The sequence below is a fragment of the Mesoplodon densirostris genome, chromosome 4 (assembly GCF_025265405.1).
Source record: "Mesoplodon densirostris isolate mMesDen1 chromosome 4, mMesDen1 primary haplotype, whole genome shotgun sequence".
Classification (NCBI taxonomy): domain Eukaryota; kingdom Metazoa; phylum Chordata; class Mammalia; order Artiodactyla; family Ziphiidae; genus Mesoplodon; species Mesoplodon densirostris.
In genome coordinates this window covers 118,926,495-118,940,866 of record NC_082664.1, presented here as the reverse complement: position 1 = coordinate 118,940,866, position 14,372 = coordinate 118,926,495, and the positions used below count along the sequence as shown (strand labels likewise).

The 14,372-nt window shown below is 53.9% G+C and overlaps 1 protein-coding gene across 1 annotated transcript in view; it reads right to left on the bottom strand.

Moving 5' to 3' along the window:
• CSPG4 (chondroitin sulfate proteoglycan 4) overlaps window positions 1-3,903 on the bottom strand; it is a 36,415-nt gene extending 32,512 nt beyond the window's left edge. Inside the window, exon 1 of the mRNA XM_060096968.1 lies at window positions 3,454-3,903. Coding sequence (XP_059952951.1) covers window positions 3,454-3,541 — 88 coding nt within the window. The 5' untranslated portion in view covers window positions 3,542-3,903. The remainder of the gene's footprint in view (window positions 1-3,453) is intronic.
• Window positions 3,904-14,372: the final 10,469 nt, after the last annotated feature.

Genomic DNA, 14,372 nt, shown 5'->3' with positions numbered 1-14,372 from the left:
CTAAGCCTGCACCTGGAGGAGGAGTCTTAACTCTGAAAGGCTCTACAGAACTGGACCCACGCTGAGTCAGGGGCATGTTGGAGGCAAAAGGGGAGCTGGATGGGGCCAGGAGTCGGCGGCAAGGCAGTAAAGGAGCGGAGGGACCTGGAAGGGAGCAGGCTCAAGTCCCAGACCTAAAGGCCCCCTTGTTTATTTGCTCTTGGCACTGAATAGGAGCCCCAGCGCAGCTCAGCACCCCCTGCCCCCATCTTGTCCTCACCTCCTTCCCTGAAGGCCCCACCCAGCCCAGGTCTGTGAGCACTGCTGGTTGTGTGCACGGTTGCGCGGGCTCACATCTGTGTGCGCCAGTGAGTGTGTAGTCAGGGCTATTTCCAACTCCTCCTCCCCTGCCCGCCCCATCCTGGGCAGCACGCCCAGTTCCTCACACCCCACTCCCCTCCGGCCCTTCATCAGCCGCCTGGCCCACCTGGCGCGGCCCCCTCCTCGGGCCCCCCACGCGGGCAGCACTGAAAGACTCTTGTTGTCCTGGCTGGGCAGGCGGGTGAATGTTGGGAGCGGGGGCTCAGTTATACTTGGTCTGGAACAGCTTTTTCAGAGTCCGGTGGGGGGTGCTGGGCCTAGGGCCCTGGCCCCTGCCCTGCTCTGGAGGGCTGGGGCAGTGTACGTACACACACAGACACACAGACACACACAAGGCTGAGAGGCTGTCTCCAGCACTATTCGTTCCCCCAGACCATCCTTAGAGGCAACGGAATCTACCCTGGTTCAATTCCTTGCACCTGAGGCTCCCCTGTCCCCACCCCAGCCCCGCTCTCTAAGACACCCCCATCAGTTCAGAGCCCTCACCCAGATTACACAGGAACCCTCTCTGCCAGCTACTCCCGCCTGAGTCCCATGTGAGCCCCTCACCTTCTGCCTTTAAAAGTCAGCTATGCCAGGCAGGGAAGAGGTACGGGGGCCACTGGCATTGCACGCTCTGTGCTCACTCTGACCTCCCAGTTTTGCTTGTGCTGTACCCCCTGGCTGGAAGCACATCAGCTCAAACCCAATCTCCCCAATGCCTGTGGCTCTGCTGGGCCTCCCACAGGGCTTAGAAGGGGCTGGACATCACACTTATCATCCACAGTGGCACAGGGGTCAAGTCTAGCTGCCCACGCAGGCGGGGAGCTCCAACAAAGTGGGACTAGGGGCTCTTGTCGGGCAGCTGGGCTTCTCTGTGGGTTACAGCACTTTGCTTCCTCCCTGGGTCCTCAGTTTCCCTGTCTGTACAATTGGAAGGTTGGCCCAGATGGTCTCCAAAGGTGCTTGACTCTCAGGTCCCATGACCTGGATGCCCTGGAATGTTGATGAGTGCAGGGAAAGCATCCCAGTGTGCCTCACTCTGGTACCTGAGACTTGGGGGCCTTTGGGGCTAAGGGTGTCCAGGAGGGGTGGGAGTGATACCTTCCTCAGTAGGGGCTGTCCCTATTGCAGAGACCAGGATGGGGGACAGAGGGGACATGGCATGGGGACAGAGGTGGGCTCTTGGAGGGGAGCTCTGCCTGTGAGGGGGACAGGATACTAGCTTGCCCACCCCCTCACCGCTTCCAAATCCCTCCTAAGGGCCGGGGTCAGCTTGATGTTATAAAACCCCACTGGCACCATGTCACTCTCCTCTCTAAAAGCTTCGCTGGCTCCCCACTGCCAATAGGGTATAGGCTGTGGACTGCATTTTGCCATCTCAGGTTTCTGTGCCCCAGCCCAATGGCTCTTCCTGGCTTGTGCTCAAAATATATATACCTTCCAGCCAGGCTGCTGGAACTCCTTATCTCAACCTCCCTCTGCTCATACCCCCTCAGAGCCTTTGCTCATTGAGCCCTCGCCTGGAGTTCTGACCCCCTTCCCATCCTCCAAGGCTTGGCTCAAGGATTACCCTCTGCCCCGCCCCAGCTTGCCTCTGAATTTCTCTTCACCATTCTCCTCATCTGGATCTTTGCAGACACGATAGGAATTGCTGTTTGAGTTTTAATTTGCTTTTCTGCCTCCTGAATGAGTCCAAGTCCAGCCTATGCGTTTCTGCGCACTCCTGACTGCCCAGCACAATGTCTGCACACTGTTGATGCTGAGAAGGTATTTGAGAATGGCTCTCAGGTGAAGTCCAAGGAGGTGGGTACCGGAGTCCCTCCCTTGGCTGGAGGCTGGGCAAGCAGACCTCTCTAGTCAGCTCAGATGCCCCCTTCCTCTCTCTCTAGAGGCCCAGCCCACAACCCAGGCCCTGAGATCTTGAAGGATGGGGTCCCTGGGGACAGGAACAGGGAGCCTGGGATCCAGCTCTGACTCACCCCACTGGGGGGTCCTCCCCTGACTCATATCCCTTTTGGGTGCCTTGTGATTACTGTCCATTCTAACTGGCTTCCCCATCTAATGGGGAGAGGGGTGTGGCCTAGGTCCCTGGAAGGGAGACTCAGGCCCTTCTTCTGCTCAAAGTTGTTCTTGGGAATGGTCCCGAAAGGTGTAGGCTGAAGCACTGATTCATACATACATGGGTAGTAATGACTGATGGGCCCTGAGGCCACAGTTCTTATGGCATAACTAGACCGTGCCTTAACTAAGGGAAGAATGCCATAATGGTGGGATTTCTGGCATTGCAATAGAGACGGATACATCCTAGCACCTCTCAGACGGCAGTCTCTGCTGGAGGCAAGCACCAATGCCTGGGACAGGGAGGTGTGGCAGGGGGGTGCCCAGAGCTGTCTGAGGGGCACAGGATATCTGAGGGGCACCAGCCCTGCCTCTAGGAGGCTGAAGAGTGGGTGGTCCTGTCTGCCACTAACTAGGCCTTCTCAGTGAGAAGAGAGGAGAGAGAAGACAGGAGGGGAAGGAGGAGGCCAGGAGGAAGGTGGTGGTGAAGAGGCCAGACAGAAAATGCACCCGGGAACAAGGGGAACAGGAGCAGAGCTGGGGCGCAGCTGCAGGAGGCCCCAGGAGGCTGGGGTGCTTGCGGGGCCCCACACAGGGTGGGGCAGGGTGGCTTCCTCCTCATTTCACGCCTTGCAGCACTCCCCCTTCCTTGCCTGGGTGTCTGAGGTGGGGGACTCGCTTCTCACTGTCACTATGGGTCCTTTGGGCACCAACCCAGTCATAGAAAGCCTGCTGGGCACAGGGACCCCAGGCGGCACTGGGGTGTCTCCACTGGGTCTAGAGAACAATCCTGCACAGAGCCACACCCTAGGGAAGTGACCCTGGGGCCAACCTCAGATAACCAGAGCCCACATGACCCCCTAGATGGAGAGCCATGGCTGGGGGTCCTGCATCCCCTGGGGGTGGGGTGGTACTGCCAGAGACCCCAGCCTGGGGTGGCAGAAGTGCAGTCCCCTCGTTTCCCAGTCTGGGTCCTCCTGTCCCTTTCCTCTACGTAAGAAACCCTCCACAGCTCTTGCCAGTCTAGGTCGGCGTCTCAGGCCCCTCACTCACCTGTGGATGCTGGTCCCACCAACGCAGCGAAGGTCAGAGCCAGGGTCAGGGCGGCGGCTGAGAGCAGGAGCCGCGGGCCGGAGCGCATCGCGGCGGGCTGGGCAGCGGGACTGGCGAGGAGCGGAGTTCAGAGCCGGGAGCTTGGACGCCAGAGTCTCGAGTCGAGAGAACTGGCGTGGGCTGGGGCTCCGGGCGTCCCGCCGCCTACTTAACACGGGGGCGGGGCAGGCGCCGACCGGCGCGCGCGCTCCGGTTTCAGGCCGGGGTTGTCCTGTCTGCCCCCAACCCCTAGTCTTCTTAAAGGGCCCGTGCTGGGCTGCTCCTCCCCGTCAGTGGTCAGGGGACCCTTATAGCTCGATCAGTCCCAGGCTCCACCTTAGAGATTTGGGACAAAATCCCAGAGGAGCCCAGACGTCCTGGGCTCTGGCGCAAGGGCTCCCGGAGAGCTCCTCTGGGAGGAGATGTGAGCTAAGCTAGTCCCTTCACTTCTCTGCCCTCTGCTCTCGCCTGGGTTGTGGCAAGGGCGTCCTCACCCCAGGCCTAGGAGGAAGGACAGATGCCCTCCGCCCCACAGACTGCTTTTGGGCTGCTTTGCCTCTGAAGTCTCTTCAGGACGCCATTTGGACAGAGAAGCACCAGCCTGAGGTTCTACACCGCTCTGTGCCCACTGGCATTGCAACCCTGACAGGGCCTCAGTTTCCCAGTCTCTAATGGAGAGATGTTCTAGAGTCTCCCACAAGGCAGGAGGGATTCTTAACTCCCTGGTGTCATTTAGTTGCCTCTAACTAATCCTGCAATGTGGGTGACAACACTCCTGCCCACGCTTTATGGAGGAGGAAGCTGGCTCAGAGCTGGAAGTGGTTCTTACAAGGCCCCCAGATGGAGAGTAGGTCCCTGGCCACATGGGACCAGAACCCCAGGCCGCCTGACTCCTGAATCTGGCTGTTTCAACTTCCTGGGCTGCCTCCTGGAAATCTGACCCTGGATTTAGCACCTACCTAACAGCTTCAGGCTGGAGTCCTGCTCCTCTTGGTTCCCTCCCAGGCAACAATATCAGCCTTGTCCCAAGCAGGAGAAAGGGCAATATTATCGCAGAGCATCCAGCACCTAGAGGCTCTGCCTGCGATCTGCCTAGCCCCAGCATCAGCGGTGCCTGGCTTCGGTTTCTCTGTCCAGTGAATGGGTGGAAGAGTACCCCCGGAGTGTTTCCCCCTCCTTTCCTCCATCAGAATCTCTCTGTCACACCTGCCTGCTTCAGCCCAGCCCCAACCCCATCCCACCACTTGCTGTCTCCCCAGCCCCTGCCCTTGCCTGATGACAGTCCTACCATGGGTACAGCCCTTCAGAGTTTGCAACAAAATTTTGCCCCGTTTTGCAATAGAAGAAACTGAGGCTGGAGAAGATTAAGGGACTTGAGCAAGTCTACACAGCTGCAAAGAGGTGGAGCCAGGTCTTTGACCCCAAGCCCAGGGCTCTTACCACCACAGCACAGTGGTAACCGGGGCTCTGGGTTCAAATCCCAGCTCTCCTGCTTAGCTGTCCAACTTTGAGCAAGTCACTTCACTTCTCTGTAGTTCAGTTTCCTCATCTGTAAAATTGGCTTTGTGAGGATTAAATGCTTTTTAAAAAATTATTTATTTATTTATTTATTTTTGGCCGCATTGGGTCTTCGTTGCTGTGCGTGGGCTTTCTCTAGTTGCGGCAAGCGGGGGCTACTCTTTCGTTGCAGTGCGCGGGCTTCTCACTGCAGTGGCTTTTCTTTGTTGCGGAGCATGGGCTCTAGGCATGCGGACTTCGGTAGTTGTGGCACATGGACTCAGTAGTTGTGGCTTGCAGGCTCTAGAGTGCAGGCTCAGTAGTTGTGGTGCATGGGCTTCGTTGCTCCGCGACATGTGGGATCTTCCCGGACCAGGGCTCGAACCCGTGTCTCCTACTACATTGGCAGGCGGATTCTTAACCACTGCGCCACCAGGGAAGTCCCGGGATTAAATCCTTTAATGTACCTCAAGTGCCTAGCCCGAGGTATACAGCAGGTGCTCAACATATGCTTGTCTTTTTTCCTCCTTGCCCTGTAGTCCTGCTGCATATCCTCCATGTGCCTCAAAGTTTGCATTTAGCTTCCAGAGGCAGCTGCACACAGTAGGTACTCAATAAATGCATGCTGGGGTTGAGTAAGAAGCCAGTTGCTGCTGTTCTGTAGGGATTTTGGCAAACGCAACAACTCCCATCCAGTTCACCCTAGGAAGCCTGGGTTGGGGCTGTGCTCAGCTGGCCTCGGTGGCAATAAAGCCATTGATTCCGCATTTGTCCCTTGTTTTTCCTTCTCCCCAAGTCAGCAAGGCACCTGGTCCTTGTTAAGGGCTAATTACTGGCAAAGTGTGGGTCCAGAGTTGCAGAGGCTGCTGAGAAGACAACATTTGGAGGAAAAGACTTTTGCTTCTTTATGAATCAAAAATGTGGGTGGAGCTTTCTACCCACCCCATTTGCCCATCCTTCGCCCTCCCCATCTTCTCCCATGTCCTCCCCTGATCCCCACCCACACAGATTTACCCACCGCTACCAGGAGTCACTGGTCTGTCTGTGGAGCCTGCAGACGGAATTCCCGCCCACAGCTGAGATTCAAGTCAGGATTAGCTTGCAGCCTCCCCCTGCCTGGTTGCTAGCTGGGGAGAGAAACACAGGCCTGGATAAATAATGGCAACCAGCACGGCAGTAATAGCCCACACTGGCTTCTCTGCTGGGGCTTCTCAGTTTACAAAACATTGACCTGTTTTTTTGACAACCCTGGGGAGTGTGTGTGTTGGGGGACAGTGTTCCCTTTTCACTGATGAGAAAACTGAGGCTCTAGTGGAAAAGGAATGCTGGGGCACCAGCGCACATAGGCCTGGCCTTTGTTCAGCCTATAGTCTAGAACTTGACCCCCGACTGGTGCTGAGCAGCCTCATGCCAGGAAAACTGGCAGAAAGTTGAGGCCTCCTGTTGCCTGGGAACTGATCCCTGACTTCCTCTTACTGTCTCAGAGCAAAGGCTGTTAGACCAGGCAGTGCCTGCTCCTCAACTGTCCTCTCCCCAGCCTCCTCAGCATGACCCCCCCTGAAGCCCCCACCAAATCCCCATCCTGAGTAGAGCCCACCAGGGCCTCCCTAGCATCCTCAGGCCTTCCTCTGCCTTCTGACTTTTGCCCTGACTTTCTCTGACTTGGGTTGGCCGGGTGTCGCTGGTGACCATCCCCGACTGCCCTTGCCTCTGTGGCCGTATCTCACCTTCCTCCAGGAAGCCCTCACAGCCTTCCTTCTCACCACTGACCTCCGTTTCCATAGACTCCCTCGAGTAATGATCTCTGTATTCTCCCAGTGCCCCCCAGGGCACAGGTAGTTGAGTCAATGCCTCCTGGCCCCTTGGACAGATTTCTTCCCAGCAAATCACCGGACAGGGTACCTGGGACAGGGGAGAGGAAGACTCAGAACACACTTGAAGAAGGATGCCCACGCCCCAGGGATGAAGGAGGATTCAAATTTTTCTGAAGCTACAGTGACCTGTGGTGTGTGCTGCCTCAGTTTCCCCAAGTGATCGGCCTCTGGGAGAACAGACAACAGAGAGCATCACCCACTTCTCTGCTGGCAGAGTTCAGCCAGGCGTGCTGGCCAGGCCCTCCGGTCATTCTTATCCTCATGCCTCTTGGACGAAGAGCGCCTGCTCTGGCAGCGGCTGTGGCTCAGTCCTGTCCTTGGCCAGGGCCCGGCATCTGAATGCCTCTGTGTTTTGCACCCTGACTGCCTGGGCCCCACCCAGGGAGCTTGTGGCCAAAGCCAGCTTGCTGGTAAATGGCCGGTGCTTGTGTCCTAGATGGGACAGTGCCTCAGCTCGCGCTGTCTAGATCCTAACCTCAGGGAAGTGGGCTTCTGCCATGAAGCATATAGAACTCAGACCACTACTGTGCAAGGGGACATGGGCTTTTTGGCCCCGATTCCATGGCCCTGTAGTCACATGGCCAGGAGCTCCCCGGTGGTGGGCCCCAGTCCAAGGCCTATGCTAGGAGTGGTCTTGCTCCCACTCGTGGCTGGCAGCATCCGTGGGGCTCCTCCAAGTGCAGGCAGCCAGGATCAGGGGGGATGGGGGCAGCTCTTCCCAACAATTGCACAATTCAGGAGCTGAAATGTTATGTTTGCTGCCCTTGGGAGCCGGCTGTGGGCTGTGGACGGGTGGCCAGTGGCAGGGCTTTCCCTGGCCAGGGGAAAGCTGTCTTGGGGAGACGGGGGCTGGGGGTGGTAGAGGACCCTCTCAGAGCCTCTGTTCCCGGGAGCAGGAAGTCGTCTTCCACACCACGTCCACAAAGACCTGCGGCTTCAGCGGCTATGACCAGCTGGCCGCAGCTGACTCCTCCTGGGGTTGTGCTATTTCTAAATATTGGTTCATGCTGTTACCCACTGCTCCGCTCCACCAATGGATATTCAGCTGGCTGCAGAGAGAGCCTCTGGGAGGGGGAATGAATAGTCCTCGTTTGGAGGGCAGATTTGTGAACATACTTGCTCATAGTCCAGCATGGGACAGGTACTTTGGGGGCTGGGGTGGGGCTCCCAAAAGGAGGGTTAGAAATACCTGCTCAGAACTGGGAATGAGGCTTCAGTGGGCATTAGGAGACATGGGTCTGAACTGGCGACTGGACAGGGCAGTGAAAAGAATGTGGGGTTAGGAGCCAGAAGTCTGGTTCTGCCAAGCCTTTTCTGTGTGGCTTCAGGCAAGTCTCTTCACCTCTAGGCAACTTTCCCCTCATTTGTAAACAGTAGAACCACCATGGTGCTTGGATGATGCCTTCCAACAGAGGTGCTGGGGCTTTATAAACTATGAAGGGCAGTGCCTGGTGGTTATGACGAGGTCACCTGTTGATGCCAGGGTTGTGTTCTCTGCACGTCTTCCAGGAATCCTTTGAAGGGGAGGCAAGATTGATAACCAAGTGGCAGCTGGAGCAAGCTGGCAGGGCTGTCTTCAGCCATTTCACCCAAGAACATACAGCTTGAATTTCAGCTCCTATTGGCCCCACTGGCTAGGTGTCCTTGTATAGAGAAAAACCTGTGGTAGCCAGCCTCCAAGGTGGCCCTCAATGGTCCTCACCTTTGGGCATTCACAACCTTGTGGAGTCACCGCCCACACATTGAATAGGGCTGACCCAAATGGCCAATAGGGCATTGCAGAAATGAAGGAGTATGATTTCCAAGGTCAGGTCACAAGAGACATGGTGGCCTCTGACTTGTTCTCTTCTGATTGCTTGCTCTGGGGGAAGCCAGCCACCATGGCCTGAGGACAGTTAAGCAGCCTGCGGAAGGCCCCTGTGGAGAGGAACTGAGACCTTTTGTCAATGGTCAGCACCAGCCCACCATTCACATGAGTGAGCCATCTAGGAAGTGGATGTGCCAGTCCCAGTCACACTTTCAGATGACTGCAGCTCCTACTGACATGTTGACTGCTACTTCTGGAGAGACCTGGAGCCAGATCCATCCAACTAAGCCACTTCTAAACTCCTGTCCCCTAAACTCTTGAAACTGTGTGTGATGATAAATGTGTATTGCTATTTTAAGCTCTTAGGCTTTGAGGATAATTTGTTACACAGCAAGAAATAACTGAAACAGACCTCCACGAATGTAAATTGCAGTCCAGTCAGCCAGACTGGGTCTGTGTCTGGGTTCAGAAAGTAAGACTCTGTTCCCATGAGGAGGAATGATGTTTCCTTGATCAATCAATGGATCAACTCATTTATTCATTCCACAAACATTTCTTAAGCACTTACCATGTGTCAGGGCACTATGCTGGGGGCTGGAGACACAAGGGTAAGTGACAGAGCCCTGCCTTTGGGAGCTCACAGGCTCCCCAAATGACTTGGTGATTGTTGGATGTGGGGAGTAAGGACAAGGGAGGTGTCCAGGACAAGCCCAGATTTCTGGCTTGGACACTTGGGTAGGTGGTGACATCATTCATTGAGATAAATGGGGGACAGGGAGCATCTCATGAGAAAAGCTCTGGGCTTATTGACTTTTAGATGTTTGTGAGAATCTCAAGTGACACTGTGCAGGCTGTCGGATATGGGAGTCTAAACACCTAAGAAGATCTGAGCCAGAGACATATATATTCGGGAATTGTTGGGGTACAGATAATGGGATTGAAGCAACAAGAGGGGATGAGAATTCCCAGTAAGAGGAGGGTGGTGAAATGGGAGAGGAAGGCCCAGGACTGAACTTTTTTTAAAAATTTAATAATTATTTATTATTTATGGTTATAGGAAACAAATTTTAAACAAATTTGCATACATGTTTTGTTGCTGTGATATATGAGAGAGTGATCAGTAAAAGACTGCAGGACTGAACTTTGAGACACCAACATTTTTTTTCTTAAAAAAATTTTATTTTAACATAATTTCAGACTTAGAGAAAAGTAGCAAGGCCATTACAAATATTTTTCATATACTCTTCACCTAGATTTCCCAAACGGTGATGTTTTATCACCTTTAAATTCTTTTCTATGTATATACATATATTTTGCCTGTAAGAATTTTTTGAGAGTAAGTTGCAGATATAATGCTCCTTTATCCTTAAATACTTCAATATGTATTTCCTGAGAGCAAGGACCTTCTCTTTCAGAACCCAGATCAGGAAACTAACATTGGTACAATACATTTAACTAGCTACAGGCTTTTTTCTGGCTTTGCCAATTTCCCCAGTAATATCCTTGATAGCAAAAGAAACTCCTGGCTCCTACATTGTATTTGGATAGAAACTACATTGAGTTTCTATTAATCTGGAAAAGCTCTTCAGTGTTTCTTTGTCTTTCATGATATTGCCATTTTTGGCAAGTATAGACCTATTTTATTTTGGAGCATGAATCTTGATTTGAGTTTATCTGGTTTCTTTGCAATTAGATTCAGGTTATGTACCCTCGGTGGGAACACCCCAGAAGTGATCCTGTGTCCTTCTCAGTGCATCCTCTCAGGAGGTACACAGCATCTATCTGTTCCATTGTTGATGATTTCTTTTCTTTTTATTCTCTCTTTATTTTAAACCAATGTGGCTCTCTTTTTTTAATGTACAAAGAACTCTTTTTAAAAAATTAATTAATTAATTTTTGGCTGTGTTGGGTCTTTGTTGCTGTGTGCGGGCTTTTTCTAGTTGCATCGAGTGGAGGCTACTCTTCATTGTGGTGTGCAGGCTTCTCATTGTGGTGGCTTCTCTTGTTGTGGAGCATGGGCTCTAGGCGTGCGGGCTTCAGTAGTTGTGGCACGTGGGCTCAGTAGTTGTGGCTCACGGGCTCTAGAGTGCAGGCTCAGTAGTTGTGGTGCATGGGCTTAGTTGCTCCACGGCATGTAGGATCTTCGTGGACCAGGGCTTGAACCCGTGTTCCCTGAATTGGCAGGTGGATTCTTAACCCCTGTGCCACCAGGGAAGTCCCAATAATGTTAACTTACATCCCTTGGTTGGGGTGGTGCCTGCCAAGATTCTCCCTGTAAAGTTCCTGTTTTTCCCTTTGCAATTAATGAGCATATGCCAACACTGAAAGGTCAGGCTGAGGAAGAAGAGCCAGGAAGAAAGCTTGTGAAGGGGCAATGGGAACATGGGAGGAAGACCAGAACATCTTGGAACCAAGAAGAGGTCCTGCAAGAAGGAGGCAGTGGCCGGTCATTGTGGCCCAGTGCTGCTGAGAGGCTGGTCCAGTGAGGGTGAGAGGTGGCTATTGGCTTCAGCTTCCACATGCAGGTCACAGTTTAGGTGGAGTGATGGGCTTGAAGCCAGGCTGCAGGGAGTCAGAATGTGAAAGGGAGGCGAGAATGAGACTGTAGGAAAAATGCCTCTTTGGGGAAGTTTGTCTGTGGTCTGGGGAGAGGTGTGCGTGGCCAGGAAGATGGTTTTTATTTTTTAAAATTTAAAAAACATTTAAATTATTTTTTTCAATAGCAGTAATTAAAAAAAAATTTTAAATTGAAGTATGGTTGATTTACTATGTTGTACCAATCTCTGCTGTACAGCAAGGTGACTCAGTTATACATATATAGACATTCTTTTTTTAAATATTCTTTTCCACTATGATTTATCACAGGATATTGAATATAGTTCCCTGTGTTAGATGGTTCTTAATAGATGGAAGGGATGCAGAGTATGTAGAACATCATAGGAAGGAGCCAGATGAGGCTCCTTTAAAGAAAGGAGAAGGTGATAATGGACAACGAAATGTTCTTGAGACACAGAGGAGATGGGAGGAGGTCTTGGTGGGTCCTCCTAAGCCCCAGGAGGGAAGTGGAAGCAGGTGACAGCAGATGGAAACTGCTGGTTCTGACAGTGCAGTATGGAGGGTTTGAGTCCAAGGCCGGTCTGATGTCCTCTGTTCTCTCTGTGAGCAGGAGGCAGAGCAGGGGCTGCAGGGAGGGCCAGGCACCCAGAGGGGAATAAGCCATGTCTGAATGATCTCTGCGGAGAGGGAGAGAGCAAGCTGACCAGCACGGAGATGGGCAACTGGGCGGCCCTCAGCCGCTTTTAGCTGCCTGGTACAGGAGGGCAAGGCAGACACGGTGACTCAGGGCTGGGATTTACCAGCAGAGAAGTGGGACAAGGAGGGCAGCCTGAAGGATGCAGAGGAGGTGCAGGGTCACCGATGGGACCTCAGTGATAGCAGGCAATCTGTACAGGGCCAGAAATGGAAGGACAGGGAATGGTGCTCCTGGGAGGAGGGTGAGAAGCCCAGGATGTGCTGGGGAGGGTGGCTAAGAGGGAGTGGAGCACAGGCATTTGGAGATGAGGAGGTCTGGGACCTGGGAGGCCAAGGGATGGTGGGTGGTCCCCGGGGAGGCCTAAGTCACCGGGGTAATAGCAGGAGTTGGGGGCTGGGGAAGAAGACCATGTGCCAGGGCCACCAGGTCAACACGTCAAGACAGATGGCACCCCTGAGAGATGAAGCGGGGCACCCTGGATGCTGGAGTCTTGGGGAGATGTGCTCTTGTCAGGGAGGGGACACTGCCTGGGTGGATACCAAGGAAACCAGGGACTTGCTCCACCTTGGGCTCTGAGGGACAGAGCAGCAGCTTTGAGGCTAGCCAAAGGCTGTTTCCAGGGGTGAGCTAAGTCTCTGTTAAAGTTGGAGGGAAGGGAGCCTTTGGAGCAGAAGTGGGGTGGCTTGTGACATTCCGGGGTATAGAGTGGCTCAGTTTCCCTAAGAGAGCCAGGCACAAGGATGGCAAACAGGAACAGTGTTTGTGTGGGTGTCAGGAAGGCTCCCCGGGTCTGAAATACTTGTAGATCACCACCTTCCCCCCAGCCCAGGAAGGTGAAGAGCCCAGCCCCACATCTGGCCCCTATCAGCATGAGGGGACCATCAGGGCTTGGGGCCAGCAGGCTTGCAGCTTCCTCCAGGAAAAGCTGACAGTGATGGAGGTGAGGAAGAGGCACTGCCTGTGGCCTGAGGCCAACTGAGGCTGGGACAATCCCAGCCTTGCCCAGCCCTCCCTCTGCGGAAATCAGAGGTTTGGCTGCCCCGCGGGTTATGAGAGAGGAACAGGAAAGATCTGGTGCCGCTGGTGGAGGGGGGAGCCCTGCCTTCTGTTCCAAGCCTTTCAGCCCCACCAGGGGATTCTGGAGCACCCAGCACACCTGGCTGCTCTGCTCTGAGTCCTCACTGTGCCTGTTGGTTGGAACGAGTTCAGAGCATGGTTTGGTTTCCATTAGATCAGAGGCTATGTTCTAAAGAGAGCTCTGGGGTTTGTGTTCTGGTTCTGTCTCTGCTACTAATGTAATGGGAAACTTTGGGCAAGTCTTTGCCCCTTTCTGGTCTTCAGCTTCCTTATCTGTGTACGGGGGCTGTGACAGACACTCTCTCTAAAGCCAGCAGTCATCTGTTCCCCGAGATGGAAACCCCTCTAGATCAAACCCTTAGTCTGAGCTATGAACTGCTAGGTGCAAGCAGGCCCCAGGGCCCCTGAGCCTCTGGGTTTTTTCAGGGTGAAGGAGTGTCTAGCATTTCCTCAGCCCTGGGGCTCATCCATCAGTCATATGGTAGCTGGGTATATTCCGTATCCCTCTATGTTTTCTCTCACACTTCCGCCACCACAGAGGGTGCTCTTGACCGCAGGCACAGGAAGTAGCTTCTTGAGGCCTAAGCACCACCCTCCCTCCTCTTTTATTTGCTCCCCATTGCTTGCCTGAAATGCCAGCAGCAGGCAAGTATTCCTCGAGCTAGACGTGGATCCCTAAAGACACTGTGGGATAGGAGTCTGGGAAGCTATCAGACAGTCACACCTTAGTTTGAAATAATTGGCTTGATACTTTCCCAAGAAAAAACAGACTGTGATAGAAGGGAGGGCATGTCCAGAACCTGGGAGATAGGTGGGAGGGACAGGGAATAGAGGACCACCCCAGGGGGCTGTGCAGGTGGCAAGAACCCTTCACCCATGACCCGTCCACTCTTTCAGAAACCTCAGGGCACCCACCAGGAGTGAAGAGCTGGATCTGTCACTCCACTTCTCCATTTTTCTTTCCTGCCCCAAGGTTCTGGAGACCCTCAGGCTACTTAGCCAAGTTGGGAGCAGGGACAGGGGGGCCGAGTTCTCAGGGTTCCACAGCTGAGCTGCCAGCGTAGAATTTCTACGCTACAGTTCAGGCACCACGGCAACTGGAGGAAATAAACAGTCTAAGTTCTGCAGTGATGTCATCCCCAGCTCCAGCCTGCCGAGCCCTGCAGCTGGCTGTACCCCAGACGGCCTCAGCTGCACGAGCAGGAGGACTGTCTTGCTTCCCAGCCTCCACACAGCCTCTGGCATCAGGGAGAGAGAGTGGAAAGAGGGGCTTGGGCAGGGCCCCCTGGAACAGGCCCCACCCAGGCCCAGCTCCTTGCCCGCTGCTTAGGGTCTCTCAGCAGCTGCTACTACCCTCTGCTTGGCCCCAGAC